The sequence below is a fragment of the Mastomys coucha genome, unplaced genomic scaffold (assembly GCF_008632895.1).
Source record: "Mastomys coucha isolate ucsf_1 unplaced genomic scaffold, UCSF_Mcou_1 pScaffold22, whole genome shotgun sequence".
NCBI lineage: Eukaryota > Metazoa > Chordata > Mammalia > Rodentia > Muridae > Mastomys > Mastomys coucha.
Genome location: NW_022196905.1, coordinates 144,547,020 through 144,570,927, shown reverse-complemented (window position 1 = coordinate 144,570,927; position 23,908 = coordinate 144,547,020). Strand labels below are relative to the sequence as shown.

Here is a 23,908-nt window from a genome sequence, read left to right as displayed (position 1 = left end):
AACCCAGAGCATCCTAAGGACACACTTTAAAACCATGCACTCCATCAGTTTGGAACATCTAAAAGAATTTTTGATAGGTACCACTTACCAAAGTTAAATCAAGGTGAGATAAATGACTTAAATAGATCTTAACCCCCCAGTGAAATAGAAGTAGCCATTAAAAGTCTCCCCTCAAAACTAACCAACCAACCAAACCCCAAAACCAAAAAAACAAAACAAAACAACAACAACAAAGACCAAAGCAAACCAACCAACCAACCAACCAAAAACCAGGTCCAGATGGTTTTAACACAAAATTCTACCAGACTTTCAAAGAAGAGTTAATACCAATACTCCTTAAATAATTCTACAAAATTGAAACAGAAGGAACATTGCTTGATTCATTTTATGAGGCCACGTTCATTCTGATGCTCAAACTACATAAAGACTCAACATAGAAAGAGTATTACAGACCAATTTCTCTTATGAACATACATGCAAAAATACTCAATAAAATACCTGCAAACCGAATACAAGAACACATCAAAAAGATCCTCCTCCACCATAATCAAGTAAGCTTCATCCCAGAGAAGCAACATTCAAAAATCAGTAAGTGTAACCCATCATTTAAACAGACTGAATGACAAAAACCACATGATCATCTCATTATATGCAGAAAAGGCCAGGGGCAAATTCCCACACCTCATCATGATAAAAGTCCTGGAGAGATTAGGAATCCAAGGGACATACCTAAACATAATAAAGGCAATTCATAGCAAGCTTAAAGCCAACATCAAATTAAATGATGAGAAACTCAAAGCAATTCTATTAAAATCAGGAACAACAGAAGGCAGTCACTCTCTCCATATTATTCAATATAGTACCTGAAGTTCTAGCTACAGCTATAAAACAACTGAAGGAGAACAAGGGAATACCAATTGGAAAGGGAGAAGTTAAAGGATCCTTATTTTCAGATGATATGATCGTATAGATAAGTGACCCTAAAAATTCCAGCAGGGAACCCCTATAGCTGATAAACACTTTTGGCAAAGTGGCCCGATACAAGATTAACTTTAAAAATAATAGTAAAAATTAACAAAAAAGCAGGGCGTGGTGGTGCACGCCTTTAATCCCAGCACTTGGGAGGCAGAGGCAGACAGATTTCTGAGTTCGAGGCCAGCCTGGTCTACAGAGTGAGTTCCAGGACAGCCAGGGCTATACAGAGAAACCCTGTCTCGAAAAACAAAAACAAAAACAAAAACAAACAAAAAAATTAACAAAAAAAATCAGCACTCCTCCTATATATGAATGACAAATGGACTGAAAAAGAAATGAGGGGAAAACGCCTTTCACAATAGCCTCAAATAATATGAACTGTCTTAGACTAATTCTAACTAAGCAAGTTGAAGACTTGTACAATAAAAAATTCAAGTCCTTAAGCTATCAGAAGAGGGGGGATCTCTTATGCTCCTAGATATGCAGGATTAAAATAGTAAAAATGACCATCCTACAGAATAAAATCTACAAATTCAGTGCTATCCCCATCAAAATTCCAACACAATTCTTTATAGATCTTGAAAGGACAATTCTCAACTCCATATGGGAAAGCAAAACACCCAGGATAGCTAAAACAACCCCAAACAGTAAAAGAACTGCTGGAGTTCCTACCATTTCCAATTTCAAGTTGTATTACAAAGCTATAATAATAAACCACATGGTACTGACAGAAAAATAGACATGCTGATCAATGGAATTGAATTCAAGTCCAGACTTAAATCCACATACCTACAGACACCTGATAAATCCAGAAACACACAGCAAGGGGGAAACCCAGCATCTTCAACAAGTGATGCTGGTCAAACTGGACGTCTGCATGTAGAAGAATGCAAATAGATCTATTTTAATCACCTTGCACAAAACTCAAGTCCAAGTGGATCAAAGAGTAAAACCAGATCCACTGAATCTAACAGAAGAGAAAGTGAGAAATATCCTTGAGTACATCGGCACAGGAGACCACTTTCTGAACAGAACAGCTAAAATGGACTTGAAAAAACTGAAAAGCTTTTGTGTGGCAAAGGTCACTGTCAAAACAGCAGCCTACAGAAAGGGAAAAGATTCTTACCAACTTCACACACGATAAAGACTAATATATAAAATATAGAATGGACTCAAGAAACTAGATATCCAAAAAACAAATAATCCAATTTTAAAAATGGGAGAACAGATATAAACAGAATTCTCAAAAGAGAAATTTCCAACAGCTGAGAAAATTTTAAGAAATGTTCAGTATCCTTAACCATCAGGGAGATACAAATCAAAACTACTCTGAGATTTCATCTTACACCTGTCAGAATGGCTAAGATCAATAAAACAAGTGACAGCTCCTGCTGTTGAGGATGTGGAGCAAGGGAAACACTCCTCTATTGAAAACCTGAGCAGACAGTTTAGAAGTCAATATGGCAGTTCCCCAGAAAGTTGAGAATCAATCTACCTCAAGACCCAGCTATACCTCTTTTGGGCACATACCCAAAGGACACTCCATCCTGCCACCAGGAGGACATAACCATGCTCATTTTGTCTTTATTCAAAATAGCCAGAATCTGGAAACAACCTAGATGCCCCTCAACAGAAGAATGAATAATTCTTCTGTTGCATTTACACAATGGAGTACTTTTACATTTATACAACTACAACAATGGAGCAGTCCTCTGCTATTAAAAACTGATATCATGAAATGATATCATGAATATGAAACTAGAAAAAAAAATTATCCTGAGTGAGGTAACCCAGACCCAGTAAGACAAATGGGGTATGGGTATCAGCCATTAAGCAAATGACAACCAAGCTACAATCTGTAGGCTCAGAGACATGAGGTAAAGAGGAGGGCTCTAGATGGAGCACACATGGGTTGCCCTCAGAGGGGGAAGTAGAATAGAGCAGACCGGGGGCAGATAGGTATGGGCAGAGGAAGTGGGGTTAGGTAGAGGTGAGGTGGCATTGGGTGGAAGGAGAGAGTGCAGGGAGAGATGGCTGGAATTGGGAGGCTTATGAGGGATGGAGTGGAATCCTGATGCAATGGAAACTTCCTGTAATCTATGAAATGATCCTAGCAGTAGGAGATACATTGTCTCATTTCTTATAGTCAGGCAAGCTTCCCAGTGGCCAGACTGGATTGCACTCAGTTGAGTTGTTGGTCAAGGGGTCCTATGGATCTCCAAACAGCCCACACTGTTGCTAAGACAAAGGGATGCTCTCATCAAACTGAGATCAGGGTTCCATTGCTGAGGACAGCACCCACAAGACTTACTAAACATGGAGAAGTTGAGCTGGTGCCTACATGGAGCCTTTATCCCTATGTTCTATCTCCTGGGTGCAAGAAGATAGTGTGCAAGCTACTGAAAGAGAAATGTGAATGTCAACTCATCCACAAGAACTTTGATCTACAATCTATCCCACCTGCAAAATATTCTATGGCAATGATGGTATAGAACTTATAGGAGTAACCAACCAATGTCTGATTTGACTTAAGGCCCACTCCACAAGAAGGAACATGTACTGCTTGGATAACCAAGAACCAGAGACTAAAAACATGTGGTAAACCATCTTAAAAACATGTGGTAAAACCAAACACTATTGGTCTAAAAAAATTAGGAAGAAAGGAAGGAAGGAAGGAAGAAGGAAGGAAGGAAGGGAGGGAGGGAGGGAGGAGGAAGGAAGGAAGGAAGAGAATAGAAAGTGAAATTGGCTGTTTTTTTTTTTTTTTTTTTTTTTTTTTTACAATGCTGGGAACAGACTCTAGGCTTCATGCATGCTAGGCAAGTACTTATCACTGGGATATATCCAATATATCCACAGACTGAGGACACTGACTTAAATAAACATACAATACCCATAACACACTGTGGCTGACACTGTATATATAGGTGCTGCCTAGTATACTTAAGGAGTTATAGATTCTTTTTTTTTTTTGAGTTATAGATTCTTACTGCTTGATTTATTTTTCTAGTTTCATTGACTAAATTTTGATTGTTGTTAAGACAAAATAGGAGGAAATGCTTTGAGAGCATTTCACAAACTATTTCTGTGTAAAGATACTTTTTTGTTCTTTTTGCCTTAATTTTTAAAATGGGCTTTATTACTAACAAAAAAGTCACAAAAAACCACAGGCTGAAATGAATTAGACCCTAACCCTATACATTTCAATGAGCTGCTAAAGTTAGAATAACCTTTCTGGATCTATGGAACTTTGCATTGGATTTTGCACTTTCAGTACTGAATATATTCTATATCAAAAAAAAAAAATTCTATATGTCACAATGCCAGTGTCCTTGAGTGTGACTAGGTTTGAAGAGAGAGCCTTTCAAGAAGTAAGTCAGTTCAGTAGAGGCTAGCAGTGTGGTCCTGTTCTCAGTTGACTGATGTCTGTGAAGCAGAATTGGACAGGTGAGGAGACCCTGGATGAGAACACAGGGAAACACACAGGTGGGGACAAAGCAAAGAGAAGGCTGTGTTTAAAGTGGCCATCTTTAAGACAATAAGAAAGGCCTTGGGAAAAGGCCAAAAGACTAAACCTGACGACACCTTGATTTTGGCTAGTCAGGCCCCCAATTGATGAAAAAAGTGTATGGAATATCTTGTTATTGTGACCTTGGCAAAGAAAATAGACCCCAGAGAGTTAAGAGACTTGTAGAACAGGAGAGCCATTTGAGAGCATTCCTAAAAGGCACTCCAGTGAAGCAATGTCACCTCAACAGACCAGTGGGTGGGTCAGGATAGGAGCAGGGAACATTCAACTCACTCATCTGGGTCCTTCTTTTCCTTCTCCCACAACTAGAAGAAGCATCTGGAGCAAAAAGACAGGTGTCAGGAGGCAAAGATGACAAACTTCCATCTCTACCATGACTCCTGGACAGCCTCAGCTTCCTCAAGTCACTGAGCAAGGCTCCTCATAGAACTCATAAATGCTGGTTAGCGGCCTGGTGTGTTCCTGACCCCTCACTCTCCCTGGGGCAGCTCATAGCATGGGAGCTGAATTTTTGTTTGTTAAAGACAATCACGTTGTGAAGAGTTCAGTGGAAAATGTGAAGATGAATAAACCATGTTCCCAACCCTTCTGGAATTTATAATTTTAAGAGAGCAATGGGCATATGGACTCAAGATGAAGGGTGGTATGATGCAGCTCAAATGGGGCTAACAAGCATGGTGGAAAGACCTTGTAGATGTTAAGCGACTGGGCTGGATGGGGCCAGGAATGGTGCCATTAGGGAGAGAGAACTTGCATTGAGCATCGAGGGAGAGATGTGCTCAGTGGTCTACACTCTTGTCTTCTGAGAGCATGGATGATCTCCAGGTAAAAGAAACCCTGGCAAATGTTAATGTCATATCAGAGAAACACGAAAGATAAAGTTCACAGTTGCTGTAGGCTTAGATCACAGAATTCATGAGTGGGATGGGAGACAAGAGATGCTACAAAGATAATCCCACCTTTGGACTTCATTATGTGAATGGAGCAAGCCAATAGATGATTTAGTCCTATTGAATTTGAAATGGTCTGATGAAAGAGTTGAGATGTCCAGGTAGGGGGTCACAGATTGAAGATTGCTCAGGGGAACATCTGTACTACACACAGCTGGATCTCCTCCAGTGAGCTAACAGCAAGCAGTTATGTCATCTGCTTTCACTGCTTGGTCCAACAAAGTCTCCCAAATACTCAGCTCTGACTCCGTCCATGATCTTCAGTCCCACATCTCCCATGGCCTGATGAACATCTGTGCTTGATGCAAAATTCAAGCAAGAGAGGCTACTACTGGGCCTGGTGAGTCATTTTACACTGGGGTATCTGATCAGGCCTCACATAAACTGGGGAAAAAGAGCTCTTCATCACTTTTCATGTGCCAGACTCAGGGTTGTCACAATAACTAAGACACACTCGCATTATGATCAGCTCTTCAGGTGGACCTGCCTATGGGCTGGGAGTTGAAGATGATCCCAAGCTCTGTTTAAGACTTAGGATAAATCCTCCAGTGGCTTCTGGAAGCTGTGATCTTAGAAAAGGTAACAGGTAAAATATAAAGCAATGATTTTTCTCTGTGAAGTAAGGGTATTTCCATGAGTTGTGTAGCCCTTCAAAGCCTGATATGATGCTTCATGGCGAGGACTCTGGAACAGGGTTGATGATTCTACCTAAATCTGAGCATCTAAATCATGGGGAAATTGAGCAGAATACCTCTGTGCATGCCTTGGCCCCCCCTAGGTACCAATCTAGAATTCCTGGAGGAACCAGATATTCTATGTATGTATGTATGTATGTATGTATGTATGTATGTATGTATGTATGTATATGTACGTACCTCTCTGTCTATGTATATACATACGTGTGGTAGTTTGAATATATTTGGCATGGGAGATGGCACTATTAGGAGGGGTGGCCTTGTTGGAGTAGGTGTGGCCTTATTGGAGGAAATATTTCACTGTGAGGGTGGGCTATGAAGTCCTGTGCTCAAACTCTGCCTAGTGTGGAGAAGAGTCTCCTTCTGGCTGCCTGCCCAAGTCAGTCAGTCCCCTTCTGTTGCCTGTGGAAGAAGATGTAGAACTCTCAGTTCCTTAAGCACTATGTCTGCCTGCAGGCTGCCATGCTTCCTGCCATGATGGTAATGGACTGAATCTGAAACTGTAAGCTAGTCCCAAGCAAATGTTGTCCTTGATAAGAGTTGCCTTGGTCATGGTGTCTTTTCACAGCAATAAATCACAAACTAAGACAGTCTGTCTGTCTGTCTGTCTGTCTGTCTGTCTGTCTGTCTGTCTGTATCTATTATCTATCTGTCTATCTATCTATCTGTCTGTCTGTCTGTCTGTCTGTCTATCTATCTACCTTTCATTCATATTCTTGGCTAAGAACCACTAGCTAACTCAGGTAGAAGCAAGATACTTATAAAACACGGGAGTGTTAGTTCCTTGTATTGATGCCATAGGTACTTATGGAGAATTTACTATGTGCAAGGCACTGTCCTGGACTCTGGCCTTGTCAATCAAAGGGCCTGAGAAGGCACTGTGTACCTGGGGATGAGGAAGAGGACTGACCTGGGATCTCCACTTGCAGGAGAGACAGGATTTTAACGACAAACACAGGAATCCAGCAGATGGCATCAGAGAACACGATAAAAAAGAACCGGTTTGCCACAGCCACCTCCTTCCTGATGTGGCTCCTCACTTCTGCAGTCTGAAGGGCTGTTTTCTGAATGGAGCAGAACATGATGACATAGGAAATCACGATGACGAGGAAAGCCAGCAAGTTCACACCTGTTGGGGAAAGCACGCTCGTTTTACACTCTCTGTATGGTCAGCGGAGAAGCGTCAGCTACGCGGCTGCTAATACAGCACCTGGCACTGGCCTTTCCCAGAAGCACCCTATCTATGTTCTCAGAGCTATGAAGCTAAACTTCACAAGAATTTGGGTTTTTATTAGCCTTAAAAGAGGATTTCAAAGGCGTAAGTTCTTTATGAAGAACTCAGATCTAGAATGCTATGAAGCAAGACTGCCTTTCTCCTCTCTCTTCCTCTCTCTCTTTCTCTCTTTCTCTCTCTCTTCACCCCCCCCCCCACTCGCTCTCGAGTGCGATTCCACACATACATATGCACATACACACGTTGGTTTTGATTTTAGTTCCTGGAAAGTCACCCCTTAAGATGATTCAATGATTGTAATGCACATCTCAAAAATAGATAGCAATCTTAGTTCCTTGTCTTATACATATGAATAAAATAATCTTAGAATTATTTACAAATATAATTACCTCAGAAGCATTATTCTTTAAGCTTTGGGCATTTTAATGAGCATAACACATAAAAACAAAATGCGTTTTTTGTTTACTTTTGCCCACAGTAATTTAAACTATTGTGCTTCAGAACCCTTTAAACTTCATTTAGAAAAGAGATGAAAATGTTAAAAATCCAACTAAATGAATCACTCTTTTGGGGCCAAATGATTTCACAGATTTCTTGTTTCTTTCACTTGCTTTATTCTTGCTGCTATAAAAAAATCCAAAATAGTGATTATCAAATTTCTTTTAATAAGCATAAAATTTGCATATATTTCCAAAGCTGCTAAAAACATTCCTAAAATGAATTTAGACTGTGTGGAAGACTGGTAATGGCTGGGAAACAGTTTAAATTCAAGGTTATTTCTGTCCACAGCATTTCCTATTCCATGGGTTCACTCTATTGTCGTACCACTGGTTTGTCTGAGGCCTCTTGTCAAAGAGTTTCGCTTAGCATAAAATAAAATGATTCTATTGTAGGTGCTTAATCTGTTTTAGCAGAGTCTAGCGCCTTAGCTGTAAAAGCCAGTCACATCCAACTTCCTTAGCACTTCAACTGGGCCTGGCTGGCCCTTGGAGCTGGGGTCCACTTTGAACCCACCATCTTTTCCTGGAACACAGCTCCCACCCCTAATCCTCTGTCTTCACTGGGCTGTGTTTCCCCATTGCTGGGGGTTCATTTCTCCTTTGAAGCTTTCCCTCCTCCTCAGATGTGGGTATCCTATATTCTTTACCCATGGTGCTTTTCAGCCTGTGCTATGAGGATGCCACTGAGGGTCTGCATCCCACTGTCTGTTCTGCAATGTCTGTGAGGGTTGAGAGTGGTGTCTCTCTAGTTCTTAATATTGTGCACAGCCATAGAAGATGCACAGTAAATTCTTGGCCCCTTAAGTAGAATGTCATGTAAACACAGGTACATACATGTCAGAGGTCTCTATGAAGATCACCTGTGCTAGGTACTGTGAAGAAATGAGTCTAGAAGAAGCCTGTACAGCCTATAGGATCCTGGGAGGAACACACTTATGAACACATAGCTGCCAAACAAGACTGATAACTGAAGAGAATCAACAAAATGATGTAAACACAGACCTTTGTTTTCAAGAGAAGGAGAAGGAATCGATGGAGAAACGGGAACAGAGGTTAGGACCTCCCCAGGATGAGTTTTAAGTGAACCATTTAAACTTGACCTTGAGAGTAGTTTGGGACATTGGTGGGTTTCTGGTCAGAGGGAAAGGGCTGTGGAATAGATCATGTGAGGAGGGGGACTGTGGTGCCAATGGCAGTGGGAACGGATAAGAATATAGTGCAGAGGCAAGGTCTCAGACTATGGCAACAGCAGTTGGCAGAGACAGGAAGGGGCATAAGGCAGGGGAAAAGTACTTTTAATAAAGCATCAAGGAGTTGTTGAAGAAGAGGATGAGGGGAGAAGGAGCAGATGAAATGATGTCTTAGGTAAAGAGCAGCTGTGGGAACGCCTTCATTCCTGCAGAACTAGGACAGCTTACACACTTTAAAACATGAATGTTAAGGCCTAAGTCTGTCATTCATTTATAATAGAAAATATAAGACTGTCATTTCCAAGGAAAAAAAATCAGGGAATTAAGAAAGCTGAAAATAATTTGGATTGAGGGGCCCCAAGAGCTGTGTTTACAAAGGCAATGAATCTGTGGGTGTTTAGATAATCCTCTTGTCAGTTTCCAGAATTTTATTAATATTTATTTAAGTTATAACTACACTGTTAAAATGATTTAAAAGAAATTTGAGTAATTTGGTAGGGTTTCAGGACTGGGCACTAACTTAGAATTTTTCCAGGCCATACTCACTATGAATGAATAACAAAAAGAACAAGGAGCAATTAAAAAAAAAAAAAAGTCACCCAAAGGTCCTGAGACTGTGTCTTCGTTTTCCACACTAAACCTCAGCAATAAAAAGTGTAATTTAAAAAAAAAAAAAAAACATAAAAACACCTACGAAATGCACGCCAAGAACTTTGGTTGCTTTTGGAGAGAACAGATGCCCATGTGATGCTTTCTGTCATTTCTAGAAAGATGGTAGCGTCTCTGGAAACTCAAGATGAAATTTACCTAGGAAAATCCCAAGGGAGTACCCTCTACTTCCAAAATCTTCTGCTTGGTCGTAATGAAGTGGGAAGCAGACTCCATTTTTCCCGTAGAAGTTGCCAAAATAATCCTCGCTGGTGAAGGGAATGGCCGCTATGAGAAACCCTGCCACCCAGATGCTGGCGAGGACCACAGCAGTCTGGCGCTTGCCCAGGCGCAGGTTACTGAAAGGGAATACGATGACCAGGAACTTCTCCAGGGTCAGGAATGTCAGCAGCAGCACCGAGACCTCTGTGGATAGCGTGGCCAGGAAGCCCAGCAGGCGGCAGGGCACACTCTCCAGCCACAGCAGCGCATACTTCTGATACTGCCCTCGGTACTTGATGTCAAAGACGCCCACGGAGAAGAGGTACACCCCCATCAGGCAGTCGGCACCTGCAGGAGCCAAGCAGCCCAAGACACTTGTGCTCAGCATCTCTCCTTTTATTTTGCTAGATCCTTCTTCCAGTTCTTAAATGAACTGATGTAACAAGCTACTAGGCTACTAACCAGCCAGGGGACCTGATTTGTTTTCAAGTTAAAAGGCTGGAAAGAGGTAACAATTTCTGAGGGACAGTATATAAATGAAAATATGTAGTACTTGTATAGTTAACAAAATATTCTTGACTACCACAAATTATCTGCCCATCTTTTTCTTGACAGTGGAAGGAGTGGAGAATCTGAGCTTGTCTCAAGCGTGTGGGCTTTTGTAATTGAAATTAATAAAAAATGACATTTAGTTTACAAATATCAAAACTTATTCCATCTTCCATCCTCACTCATTGCCTGATGTTTTCATTTCTAAGATGTGATTCATGCTAAGAATGGGCCGTGTTTCATGTGAAGAGCTTGTAGCCTAAAATCATAAAGAATAGTTCATTTACATCTAGAAAATATTTGCCCACCGAAGCTAATTTGTATTGAAGGGTATTTGTTGACTATACAATCCTGTCTACCTAGCACATGCACATGCATCATATACATATCGTCTCCTAGAAGACAGTCTATTTCTACAAGAAGCATACTTACAACAAAGGATTTTGATGGACATAGCATGAGTCGTATTCTCAGCCTTAATGAGAGATCTCACGGCTATGACAAGGAAATTCCCAACGCAGGTAATGAAAGCTATAACCCAGACAGACACTCTGAGGATACCGTTAGCCAGGAGGTCCTCAGATGAAGAAATACCATCAGTCGAGGGCATACAGATTCGGACATGGGGAACATAGGAGCAGTATCGAAAGCTTTTCAAATAACTGAAGTCAAAGGAGAAAAAGAGAGAGTCATTTGGCAGCAGTGATTCCAGAACCCCTACCAGGGCTACAGGCGGGGTAGGGGTTGGCACTTGACTAGTTTGCTTGTTATTGTGAAGTACTATCATTCTTCAGTACTTTGCTAGTCTAGGTGGGGCTGTTGGAAAGACTAGCGCTGTATGGGACACAGACTTTAGAAGTGTATGTCTGTGTCTGGAGAGAGTCAAGGGTCAGGGGACTATAAAGATCTGAAAGTTTCAGAGGCTCTACTACCATCCCTGGCCATATTGGATGTGAGTATTCTAAAAAGGCAGATCACTATTAAAAATTGATCTCTAGCCAAAATCCCAGGTCTTCACTATAGGGAGCCTACAACTCACAAAAAAAAAATATTCTCAATTAACATTGAGTATCTAGCCTTCTTCTTGTGCTGGCTGAAGGGGAGAGTCTGAGACTGGGAATATTGAGTCTTGTTGGAGCTAGGAGGAAAGGCAGTCACCTTAAACATAGGGTTCATATCAGAGTTTCTTCAAAAGAACTAGAGTTTCATTTTTAGAGGGAAATGAAGGTATGTTTATGGTCAATGCTTTTATAATCTGGGCATGGGCACTCACTGTTGATGGTTGGAGAGGGCCAGTTTCTTAGGTTTAGGGCCACACAACCTAAACGTGTATGTGTAGATTTTCTCCCACAGCACGAGTTCTAACGGTATTCTTCCACTGTGTCTTGTGGTTCACTCCCCTACTCTTTTACCCCCAGATGAATATATTTTTACCATCTCCAAATTCAGCTTCCGCACCAGCAAATTCCATGGTACTATGTGAATCCCTCTTGAGACTGTGTGCCTAGCCATTCTTAGCTACCCAGCCTCCTTCCAATGAAGCACAGTGGCCTTCTAATCTTGCACAAGCCAGGCCCATGCCCCATGGAGAGCCTTGACTCTGTTTTTTCTTTGGATGTATTCTGTTGTCTCAAATGCCACATGACTGACCATTCAAACCCTTCATCTATCTCTTTATTTCATGTATCAACATGGAATCAATAGACATCTACTTATTAACTCATCTAGTCTGACTTCAAAGCTAAGTGAAAGTAGTCTGGCACATTCTTCCTCTCACTCATCGCTGAGTCCTCAGCCTCACTCTGTGCCCGCTGGATGCTAAAGACTCAACAAACATCTCTTAGATCACCAAAGGATGATGTGTTGTCAGGTACTAGGTATCTCAGGGACATACAAGGCAAATTCTACCCCAAGCAGCTTACAGTCCAGTTTCCTAACAACAGTTGGCATCCAATTAAAGGAATTTGACATCTGACTTCATCGGTTTCTTTTCCTACCCTGGACTCCTGGCACAAATTTGGTTCTTTCAGGACTCCATTATGCTCAGTGTCTTCAGAGAGAGAAAGCCAGGTTGGCTCTCCCTCTGTGACCAGGGGCAGGCAGGCTGGGGTGTGCGGGGTGGAGGATGGAGTGAGGAGGTGGGGATGTTTCAACAAGTGAAGGCCAAGGAAGGAGAAGAGAGCAGGTCATTCCTCAGGGATGTAGTTAAGCTAGCTCTTTTTTTTCCTGTTTGTTGTGGGTCCCTCCATGACTTTGGCATTTAGACACCAGCTTCACCAAATTCAGAAAAGCCTGGATCTCTCTAGTCTAAGACAAACTCACCGTCTGCCTGCAGCATGTTAAGAGCAGCCTCATGAATTATTTATCTAACGGTGCCACAGGAAGGGGAATGAGCAAAAGCACGCGCATACGCATTGAACACCTGTCTCTTAGGCACCACGCCCCCTGCACAGACACAGCCAAAGTGTTGTCCCCAAAGAGCACCTGAATTCACCTCAACACTCTCATCGGCTGCACCCAACTTGGGATCTTACATCGATTTCTCCCTATTTTTGTGGATGACAATGGTTAATTTTGAGATCAGGAACATCTAGATCATATACAGTTGATAAAGAAATGGTCATGTTAAAAATAAACACATATATGAACACAACTTACACAGTGCACTTTAGCCATATATATTCAAGTGACTTAACAAAACTGATAAAGATTAATTACCTCCATTTGCAGTGCACTTTTAATAAGAGAAACAACACCTGGAATCTACATAGCCCACATCTGAGAGCAGCCGACTGCTCACTCATGTGAAGTGAATTAATGTTTCCAGGTCTCCTGAGTACCCTTTAGCCAGTGACTTCATTTGATGTAATGTGTGGCATTCTGGTACCCTGATCTCTTATTGGGCCTCAATTGGATAAACATCGTGTTTCCAGAGAGAAGGGTCATTCATGTCGGCACATCATTATATTGAACTCTATTTGAACAGGGACCAAAGGTGACAAAATTAAAAAGTTCTCAATAGGAAAGAAGACGTTTGTTGCATACAAACACAGTTCAGTGATAATTAGGCAGTTGAGCATGAGAGTATTTGAATTAATTCATCATGCCTTCCTTTCCCTCCATCCCTTCAAACATACATACATGTGAGAAAGATTCTTCATGGGCTGGAACATTCCTGTGTTTATGTTTGGAATCTCTATCCTTTCCAGGTCTCTGGAAGATATATACAAAGGTTTCACATTTTTAGGATTAAACTTTGAAACCATTACATTTTTTTGTTACATCTAAAATCTGATACTTTGAAACTTTACGTTACCAATTCAAATATGGCTAAAAATTCCTTAGTAGACATTCTGAGAAAAAATTATTAGTATTAACATCTGCTGAACAGATGCTCTTGTGTCACTTGTGCATAGATGCAGAATTATGTTTTAATATAAAACTGGTTTTGAAATGGTAAGGGGCTGGAGAGTGGTTGCATACTTGCCTGACAAACACAAGATTCTGGCTTCCATCTCCAGAAATGATAAATAAACAAATAATTGATCGATCAAGTGGCCGTGGTGTCTGATGTGAGTTTAACATTATTTTTATACTTTGATTTAATTAGCACTGACATGGAAGTTCATGGGTTTCACTTCATACCTAGAACTTCTAATCTGAAAACATCATTAAAGTGAGTCTAGTGGGAATCTAGATTTGAATATTCATTTCTCCCTGGTCTATGTGTCTTTGGAGTGGAACCCCAGAGGCAGTAGGAAGATGCTACTCAGAAGCATCCTTTACTAAGATCCCAGTGGGACCATTATTCTTGCTTTCCTTCCAGGTTCTATAACATCTTCAAAGGGTGCCAGCAGGCATTTGGACATTCTGAGTTAGCTGGAGAGATGGCTTAGTGGTTAAGAGGCCTCAACATTCTGAGTTTATCCAGGCACTCCTGAAGGTATGGGTCTCAGAGATCCCTTCAGGACAGTGTAAAGGAAGAGCCACAGACCTCTCCAGAAGTAAACAGGAGAAAGGCAGTGTAATGCAGTGAGAACCTCCTGCTTGCTGTATGTGACTGGAAGACACCTTTAAAAAGGAGGATTTATCCTGATGCTTTTAGCTGATCCGAATAAAGATCTTTTTGCAATCTGTTTTTGAATTTTCATTGGCCTAGTGGCTCCTTCACAGAAGAATCCCTTTGCTCTCTAGACCAGAATTAAAACATGAAGAGATGCTGATACTGCAGAATCATCATGTGGTCTCTCTGGGAGAGCATTCCACGTTCTTCTAAAAGCCCCTCATCTCCACTTCTTTTATATACTTTTCAGCTTTCTTATTCGCTTATCACCACTGATATTTTATGTAGATTGTGTGGTTGCTGCAGCACAGGGGTTATTACAGCCTGTATCTAAGGATGTCCAATATATGAACTGATGTCCAGTTACTGTTGGTGAGGTACGTATTCCAGTGAGTCTTAGAAACAAACAACTAGACAATAAACAAATGAGAGCATGAAGAGAGGAATGTGTATACCTAACAGTTGCTACTTTGGAAAAGGGATCAGACAGTGGCGGGAGAATTTTCTTTTTAGAAATGGGTGCAGTAAACCTAGTATGTAATGCGGGTCAAGGGTTCAGTATTCTACATTCCCCAGCAGTTTAAAATCCATCCTTACACAGGACTGCTTTGCATGAGAAATTCAGTGCAGAGTGACTATCTTGTGTAGTATATAGATTCATCACTTGTCAATCAAAAATTTACGGCCTATAAGAAAGGGTAGAACAGTAGGTGGGACTTCTGGTAGGCAGAAAGAATTCTGGGATAGAGCCAGGCGAAGGAAATGGTGCTGGGGAAGGTGTGAGGACGGACTTGTGGTATCCCAGCAGAGGTAACCAGCCACATGGCAGAATGTAGATTAGTATAAATGGGTTATTTTAAATCATTAGCTAGTCATGGAACGAGCCTAGTTATATGACCTACGTATTTGTAAATATATTTTGAGTGAGTCGTTAATCCGGGGAGCTTTGGGGCTGGGAGGAAAACAGTACCATGCAGTTGAGTATTTATAATGAGATATGATATAACATTGTTCTTCTAGGGAAGAATCATGTTGAAGGCCTGAAGTTGGCTGTTAAGTTAAAAAATAACAGGTTAGGACTGGTTAAGAGCACTGGCTGCTTTTCTAGAGGATCCTGGTTCACTTGCCAGTACCCACAAGGTGGGTGGCTCACAACTGTCTGTAACTCCAGTTCCAGAGATCCAGTGTCCTCCCCTGGCTTCCAAAGGCACTGATGTGCATGTTCCTGCCTTCGCCACGAATAAATAATAAGTCTTTAGAAAAACCACAAGATATTTATAGACTTTGGTTAATTACACTCTAGCTTCCCAAGAGCAAAGACTTCCTGGCAGGCAGTGGTGGCGCACGCCTTTAATCCCAGCTCTTGGGAGGCAGAGGCAGGTGGATTTCTGAATTCGAGGCCAGCCTGGTCAACAGAGTGAGTTCCAGGACAGCCAGGGCTATACAGAGAAACCCCGTCTGGAAAAAAACAAAATAAATAAATAAATAAGTAAAAAAAAAAAAAAAAAAAAAAAAAAAAAAAAAAAAAAAAAAAAAAAAAAAGCAAAGAACATGCTGCCCATCAGTGGATACCCACTGATATTGGCTAAAAGACCATTAGATCATGTGTTTTTAAATAGATTTCTATTAGAATAGAAATAGAAATCTATAACAAAAGGAAATGTGATATTGGAGATTAGTCTCTGGAAGAAGCCTGGTGTAGTACAAACCAGTAACCCTAGCACTTGGGAAGTGAAGGCAGGAGGATCAGAAGTTCAAGGTCATTCTCAACTGCATACTAAGCTCGGGGCTAGCCTGTGCTATGGAAGATCCTGTTTCAGAATATTAAACAAATAAGCAAAAGCCCTACTTTTTAAACAAGCAAAACAAAACAAAACATCAGTCTTTGGAGTCAAAGAAAAAAATGTGTCAGGCTGAAATGGCTAATATAATACAGTTTTTGGTCAAGACAAATAAACTTTAGCCAACAGATGGTCACCCAGGGGAAAAGAATCACAACATTTACAAAGAGGAATTGGCAGGATTTTTGGTACCACTGGAACTAAATTGGCCGAAATTGTAAAATACCCAAACAACACTAAATTGTTTAAATGTTTGTCTTTGTGGGACTGTTCTCGTTAATTAAAAAGTAAAGATTGATTTTTTTCCTATAATTTCTTCAGGGAGGTGGTACAGGAAAAGAAGGAAAGTCTTAGAGAATTTATTTCTGTCAATCTTTTCCAAAACCAAGTTCTTGCAAATTTAATTCTTCATGAAGATCATGGGATTAGATTTTCCCTCTAAGCACAGTTCCCTGGATGGATCTATAGGCAGCTTCAAACACAGAGTGGCTTTTATACAACCAAGTGGCCATAACAGTAACTTTGCTATGGCTTAGTTCATAATTGACAGCAGACAGTGGTGGTCAGGATTTCCTGAACACGCCTCCTGGGGATGCCTGCCCCAGAGTGAGAAACACCCACTTTGAATCAAATACCTCTCTAAGCAAGATGACCTCCCTATAATGATAACCAGCACAATTAGGATGCTTTACTTACAGAGACTGAAGTTGTTTGAGACTTCCAAACTGGTTCTTGTGGACATACAGAAGAGGGTTGGACGACAGGTTCCTTTTTTACCATTAGAGGAAGGGAGGGGGATAAGTATGGCTGTTATTATTATTTTGGAAGGCTAAGATGTTGCCACTTAAATCTGATGATGAGACAGGGGAAACTTACAGCTTTTGGAGAAGATGTAGGTCGCTGAAAAGGTGGGCTGGGAGCTTTGTTATCATATTGCTAGACAAGTCCCTGTTGATGACAGTGAAAACCAAACACAGTTACACTGGGGATAAGTGGCAGGGACATCTCTCCCCACAGTTACCGTCTTCCCACTTGATGCAAGAGAAAACATGAATCCAGTCCAACCAGGCTGAGAACTTGTGACACAGCAAGACCATGTGAGTCAGCAAGGGGATTGGTTTCCATCGCTGGCAGACCATGTGGCATCCTGCTCATCCAGTTCCTGTCTGGAATTTCCTCTCAGCCCTTTGCCAGCACATTCTGGCTCTGAGATCTCTAACTAATTTCCTCTTTGGAGCACACTCTGTGATGCCCACTCATTCCACATGTTTATCCAGCTAATCTTTTTGAGGTCAAGTCTTGAATCTTCTATTTATACTGCATTCCATCTAAATGAGCATCAGTCACTCACTAGCTATTCAGACAATCTTGAGTGGATAAATTTATATATTTGAAATGCACTTTGCCCTCTGTTATTGGGGATTGAACCTAGGACCTCATGCATGCTGGTCAAGTGCTTTTCCACTGAGCTACATTCGTTGGTAGTTTAAATGCATTCTTATATAGTTCTCTTCTAATGAAATATACCATTGTCCGATCTAGAAAGAATCATAGGGTAATGACTCTAGAGACTGTGGCAAAGAGATCTCCTGCAATTGGAGACACAAACCTGTGGAGAGTATGGAACATCTCTCTGAGTAGAGGCAATGGTAAGGTTGAAACCTTGTACAATTGCCTAATTAAGGATAAAGAAAAATTTAAAAAAATGTCTGGATGTTTTGCCTGGATATATGCATACTATGTGCATGCAGTTCTCATGACGACCAGGAGAGGGCATGAGATCCTCTAGAACTGGAGTTATAGATGGTTGAAAGCTTCCTTGTGGGTACTGAGACCCAACGTGGGTCCTCTGGAAGAACAGCCAGTGCTCTTATCTGCTAAGCCATCTCTCCAGCTTTCCAAAGTATAAAATCTTAACTATTCTTGGTACCTTGCAATAGATATGGGCTGGCTGGCTAGGAATAACTATAGAGGTTTTTCCCCTTAAAAAGTTTCTTTATAGTAACAGCCAGAGTTGAGATTTGGGTGTGGTCTGCTCCCCAGATGTTCATGTTGGGAAGGCTTGGTCTATAGTGTTGCTATGGTGAATCCTTCAAGAGGAAGTGCCCAGTGAGGAATGTGTAGGCTACTGATGCATATCCCCAGGAAGTATTGTGGGATTCTGGATAGCTCCTTCAAGTTAAAACCCCAGCAGGTCTGACCCCTGACTATCTCTTTGGCATCTCATCTCACCATGCAACCCCTGTGTACATCCTCACCATGATGTTTTCAGCAGAGGCTGAACTGGTGAATCTGGCTGGTGTTGGACTTTTCAGCCTTTAAAACTGGGGGCTAAACAAACCTTTTTTCTCTATAAGGTACCTAGCCTCAGCTATGTTGTGAAAGGGACAGAACATGGACAAATAATCTATATTATAAGGGAAGGAATAAACAAAATAAAAGATGAATGACAAGGGGTGGAACCCTCAGTCTTGGTTATGGAAATTAGGAAGTGCTAGAACAAAGCCAAAGGGTTTGGTTTTAGGTTTAGTAAAAGAAGTATAACTTTTCAGGTGAGAGCAAAGCATGGCTAGAAAACCCATGGCCCTGGCTATCATCCGCAGGAACACACACAAGTGACTCAGCATGAGTGGAAGACAGAACTATATGGGGAAATAGAGAGGAAATGCATGAATCACTGGATATAAGATAGGAGGCCTGTGCACAAACTTCAAGGTCTTATTTTCCCAGAGCGCAGTCAAAGCATAGAGATCACGGGGGATGCTTCTAGAAGCGTCACATTCCAGACACCCATCCCAGGAGGCGAGCAATCTGTACTGAACCAGTCTCCTCTGTTGATGCTGACATTTGAGAACTGAGCAGGTGAGCAGATACAGTGCTTGAGATCACAAGATGGCAGTTACTGAAAGAGTTAGGAGGGAGGTAAGGAGGGGTCCACGTGGCCTAGGCGAGAGCTAGCGGAGGCTCCTTAGAGACACTAGCAGGGATCAGGGTCTGAGAACACTTAGCAATAGGAGGGAGCAGAGGACTAAGAAGCTGACTTTAGGGCGGGCTGTTGGGGCGGCTACTATTATCATTAAGATGGAAAATTCAAGCTAGAATAAGCACATTTGCAGCAAACTGCTGTTTAGCATTCTAGGTGGTGAACTGCAGCCAAGCACGGCATGCTTCCCATGGCAGTACAATGTTTGCTGGGACCAATTGAATCCCCAGGAAGGACAAAGGCTGTACATGCGCTCGCGCGCGCTCTCGCATACACACCCCTTTCCCAGAGTCTGCTTTCATCTGCGCTCTCTGCTGTCTGAGCCTGTGCCCAGGTCAACTGTTCTAATGCTAGGTAGCTCCCTGAATCCAGGTCTGCATCCATTCTGCTGCAGACTGAAAGCCATATAGCAGTGGTTCTCAAGCTTCCTAATACTGACACCCTTTAATACAGTTCCTCTTGTTGTGGTGACCCCAACCATAAAATTATTTCATTGCTACTTCACAAATGTAATTTTGCTACTATTACGAATCATAATATAAATATCTGATATGCAGGGTATCTGATATTCGGGCCCTATAAAAGGGTCATTCAGTTTCTTAAAGCAGTGGAGACCCACAGGTTAAGAACTACTGCCTTGGGCTGGAGAGATGGTTCATTGGTTAAGAGTACTGGCTGCTCTTCCAAAGGTCCTGAGTTCAAATCCCAGCAACCACATGGTGGCTCACAACCATCCATAATGAAATCTAATGCCCTCTTCTGGTGTGTCTGAAGACAGCTACAGTGTAATAATAATAATAATAATAATAATAATAATAATAATAATAATAATAATAATAAAAGAACTACTGCTAAGGTAGGAGTTTGATGTCCAGGAAGCTGGCAACTTTTGGAAAAGCCTCCCCTATTCTGTAATTTAACTTCCGATAACTTATTTTGTACATAAAGATGATTCTGAGTCATTCCTGGTTTGTTGGTGCTGTCCCAGCTTGGGATAAGATGCTCAGTTACACAGAGAAAAAAAGCATGCCACCCAAGTACAGGTGAGGAAGGTGGCAGGAGCACTCCTCTTGTGCACATGGGAGTTCAAGAGCGAACCTACTGGTTTAGAGGTGCAATCATGGTCCCCAAGCCCTGCTTAGCAGGGGACTCCTTCCTAGTGCTTTAGGTGGAAGATGCATGTGTGGATCATCAAGAAAGCCATGGGTGTGCATGGGCCAGAGAAACATCCCAAGGGGCACTGTGCAGGGGATGCCATGCAGGGTGCAGGGGATGCCATGCAGGGGATGCCATGCAGGGTGCAGGGGATGCCATTCAGGGGATGTCATGCATGCTGTGGGGATCTCGTCCATGGTGCTGGGGATCTTACGCACTGAGAAACTGTCCTTGAAAAATGTCACATAAGAAAGTGAAGTATTCCCCTTTGGGGGACATCAGGGACTTCATGTACTGCTGATTATTCCTCCTGGGGATGAGTTTGATATGATGTCTGAGCAGTAGAATCACTCAACAAGTAAACTCATGTGTAAACACCTTGTTCATGTTTCATGTGTCGACACTTGGATTTCCTGTAGCTGTCCAAGGCCACGTGGTTTGGAATAGATTACTGGTGGTTTTAAAAATCACAACCCAGTCCCCTCCCCCCTTCTCTTTCTACTCCCTTCTTGTTCAGACAGGGTCTCTTGTAGCTGGTGCTGGCCTTGAACTCCTGATTCTCTTGCTTCTGCCTCCTAAGTATTGAGATTACAGGTGTTTGAAACTAGGTCCAGAGTTTCAATTATTTCTGAAATGGCTGCCACTCCCACTTTGGGAGTGAGGCATGAGAGCTTGTGTTCTATCGGGTAAGAAGAGGAATGAAGGAAAATTCAGGATATGTTTTTATACACACGCATGCATTAGGCACACACACACACACACACACACACACACACACACATACACACACACACACACACACACACACACACACACGATAAGCTCCTCATCATCCTTGGCATCTGTCATTGGTTTCTAACACCCAGTCATATTTCTGCAACATAGCCTGACCAGGAATGAGTCCCCAAGAGAGTCTCTCCTGAATGACCCATCTAGAGCAGTTTGCTACAAAGTCATTTTTAGTTCAAGAGTGGAGCATTGTCTATACAAGTCACTTTAAATATTTCTGGATTTAATTTTTATGCCCATTAATTATATGTAATTATTATAATTATTTAAAAAATATTTTTACTGAGTTATTAGCCCCATCCTCCAGAGCCAGGCAGGCATAAAGAATGGAGGAAAGGTTATTTAAGATATCAGTGGCCCTTCTAAAGTCCCCAGCAGCAGGATGAGTTCTTAGTCTAGTTGTTATCATGTGACATACAGCAGATTTAATTTCAACTTCCAATGACTCAGTTATGTGGGTTTTTGGTATCTATGAATTCATGGCTAAACAGATATTTTCCAGAGTCTTAAAGCTATAAAACATGTATGTGGACCGAGAAAGTTATGTGAGCTGTCTGAAAAATTTTCCATAAGCCTATCTTCATTAGAGACATGTCTACATGCTTCACCTGCTGACCTCTCAGGGAATAGTCATCCCTCTGGTCAGACAGACTCAGCTAACAACACATCAATCAAGTCTCTCTTCATCGGGCATCCATTGGGAGTTACCCATAGCAGCCATTAGAGAAATACCATTCATGTGTTTGAGGCTGCGGAAAGCTCACCTCGTCCCCAACACACACACACACACACACACACACACACACACACACACACACACACACAGAGACATTGACCAATGAAAATAGGCAGAGAAAGTAGGGCGGGCTGGCTCCCTTGTCAATCCCAGCACATGACTGTAATGTGCTCTTGACGTCAGGATCATGCAGGCTTCCTTAATTGTTTTTTTAGTATCTAATAGTCTCCAGAAGTCCGACTGTTCCAGGTAGAAAGACAGTCTCCCCCATCATTTAGATTAATAATCTTGGAAGAGAGCAATCATATTCTTCCTAGTAGACCATGCTACTTACAGTTCTCCTAAATTTTTTAATGAAGAAAATGTCTTCTCTGGAACAAAACCAATTTGATTTCTAGGCAGAAACCTGTAAAACATGGTGAGAGTCAGCACTGGGGGTTTCCGTCTGCGGGCCCAATCAGTTCCTGCTGGGAGATGTCACTGCTCCAGGTGCCAGTTTAGGAAGCCTCCTTTGAGGGCTCAACAGGATAGTTTTCTGGTTTGTAACCAGAGCCAAGGAAAACTTTGCTCCTGAGGATACCCTCATAGCTCAGGAAGCACAACTGGGAGCAGTTCCAGGCACTGAGGTTGGTCTGTGAAGTTAGATCTTGTTTGCTTTCTGATCATTCTTAAAACCGTCTTTTTAATAATTTTATTTCCCCTTATTTTTCTCTGGTCACCTGTGTAATCAACAAGCGTTGCTGAGTGCCTGCTATTGCCAGAACGCTCCAATTAACAGAAACACAAAGTAGTTGTGTTTCTAATTGCAGAAATGCCAAGGTGCGGATTGGCCAATTCATCTGCCCTCCCCACCCCCAGACCAGGCACAACCGCAATCAGAATAGTCAGTCAGAGTCTATGGCCAATCAGAATGCATTCAATTGCTCCTACATTCTTCAGGTACAGAGACCCAATTGATAAGTCTAGCCACTTTGAAGTAAAGGATTTCATTTCATGATAAATAAACACATCATTCTTTGCCCCTTTCCACTATTGAGCATTCACATCAAGGCTGGAAACAAAGCAGTACTTTGAAATCCAGGGTCAACCTTTTTCTCAACTCTCCCAATCTACAGGCCTCTCGTACGGAAGTCCTTGTGTACTTACAGAACCGTGAGCGAGTCACACGTTAGGAAGGTGGAGTTCGTTACGTACTTTATTCCATTGTTTGCCAGATCTCTGAAAGCCAGAGAGGGAAAACACTTCAGACACCTTTGTCTAAATCATCTGCTAGCGGATGCTTTCCATTGATAGAACAGTTCTGAACGTTATCTTTCTAATTCTATTTTATTTTGGCATACTTCCTAATGTTTGTGGGCTTTCTATAATTTACATGGCTTCTGTTTTCTTTCCAGCTGATGATACAACAATAACGACAACAATAATATAATAAACCTAAGGGAAAGGCCATTAAATGTTTGGGGTAGGAGTGGCCCTCTTGGCTGGACACCATGCTGTTAACTATACTTGATGGTTCGAATGAGTCTCAGCTATGTGAATACTTGGTACCAGTTGGTGGCTCTTTGAGGAGGGTTAGGAGGTGTGATCTTGCTGGAGGAAGTGTGTCACTGGGAGTTGGGTATCGAGGTTTCAAAAGACTCTTGCCACTTAGAGTGTGTACTCTGCTTCCTGTGTGGGGTCCCAGATGTTAGCTCTCAGCTGCTGCTCTGACCACCTGCTGCCTGCCACCCTGCCACCTCCACACTAGCACCATAGCCTCTGACTCTGGAAATGTATGAATGAAATAAACTCTCCTATAAGTAGCCTTGGTGATGGTAAATATATATATATATATATATATATATATATA

At 41.8% G+C, this 23,908-nt stretch overlaps 1 protein-coding gene across 3 annotated transcripts in view; it reads right to left on the bottom strand.

Annotated features, from left to right (window-relative positions):
* Rxfp2 (relaxin family peptide receptor 2) overlaps positions 1–23,908 on the bottom strand; it is a 65,135-nt gene that overhangs the window by 4,768 nt on the left and 36,459 nt on the right. For all 3 annotated transcript variants that reach the window (XM_031338822.1, XM_031338821.1, XM_031338823.1), the window contains 8 exons: positions 23,206–23,277; positions 22,394–22,465; positions 17,273–17,344; positions 17,093–17,164; positions 13,634–13,705; positions 10,925–11,154; positions 9,881–10,291; positions 7,060–7,278 (listed from right to left, as the gene is read on the bottom strand). In XM_031338822.1, coding sequence (XP_031194682.1) covers positions 7,060–7,278; positions 9,881–10,291; positions 10,925–11,154; positions 13,634–13,705; positions 17,093–17,164; positions 17,273–17,344; positions 22,394–22,465; positions 23,206–23,277 — 1,220 coding nt within the window. The remainder of the gene's footprint in view (positions 1–7,059; positions 7,279–9,880; positions 10,292–10,924; positions 11,155–13,633; positions 13,706–17,092; positions 17,165–17,272; positions 17,345–22,393; positions 22,466–23,205; positions 23,278–23,908) is intronic.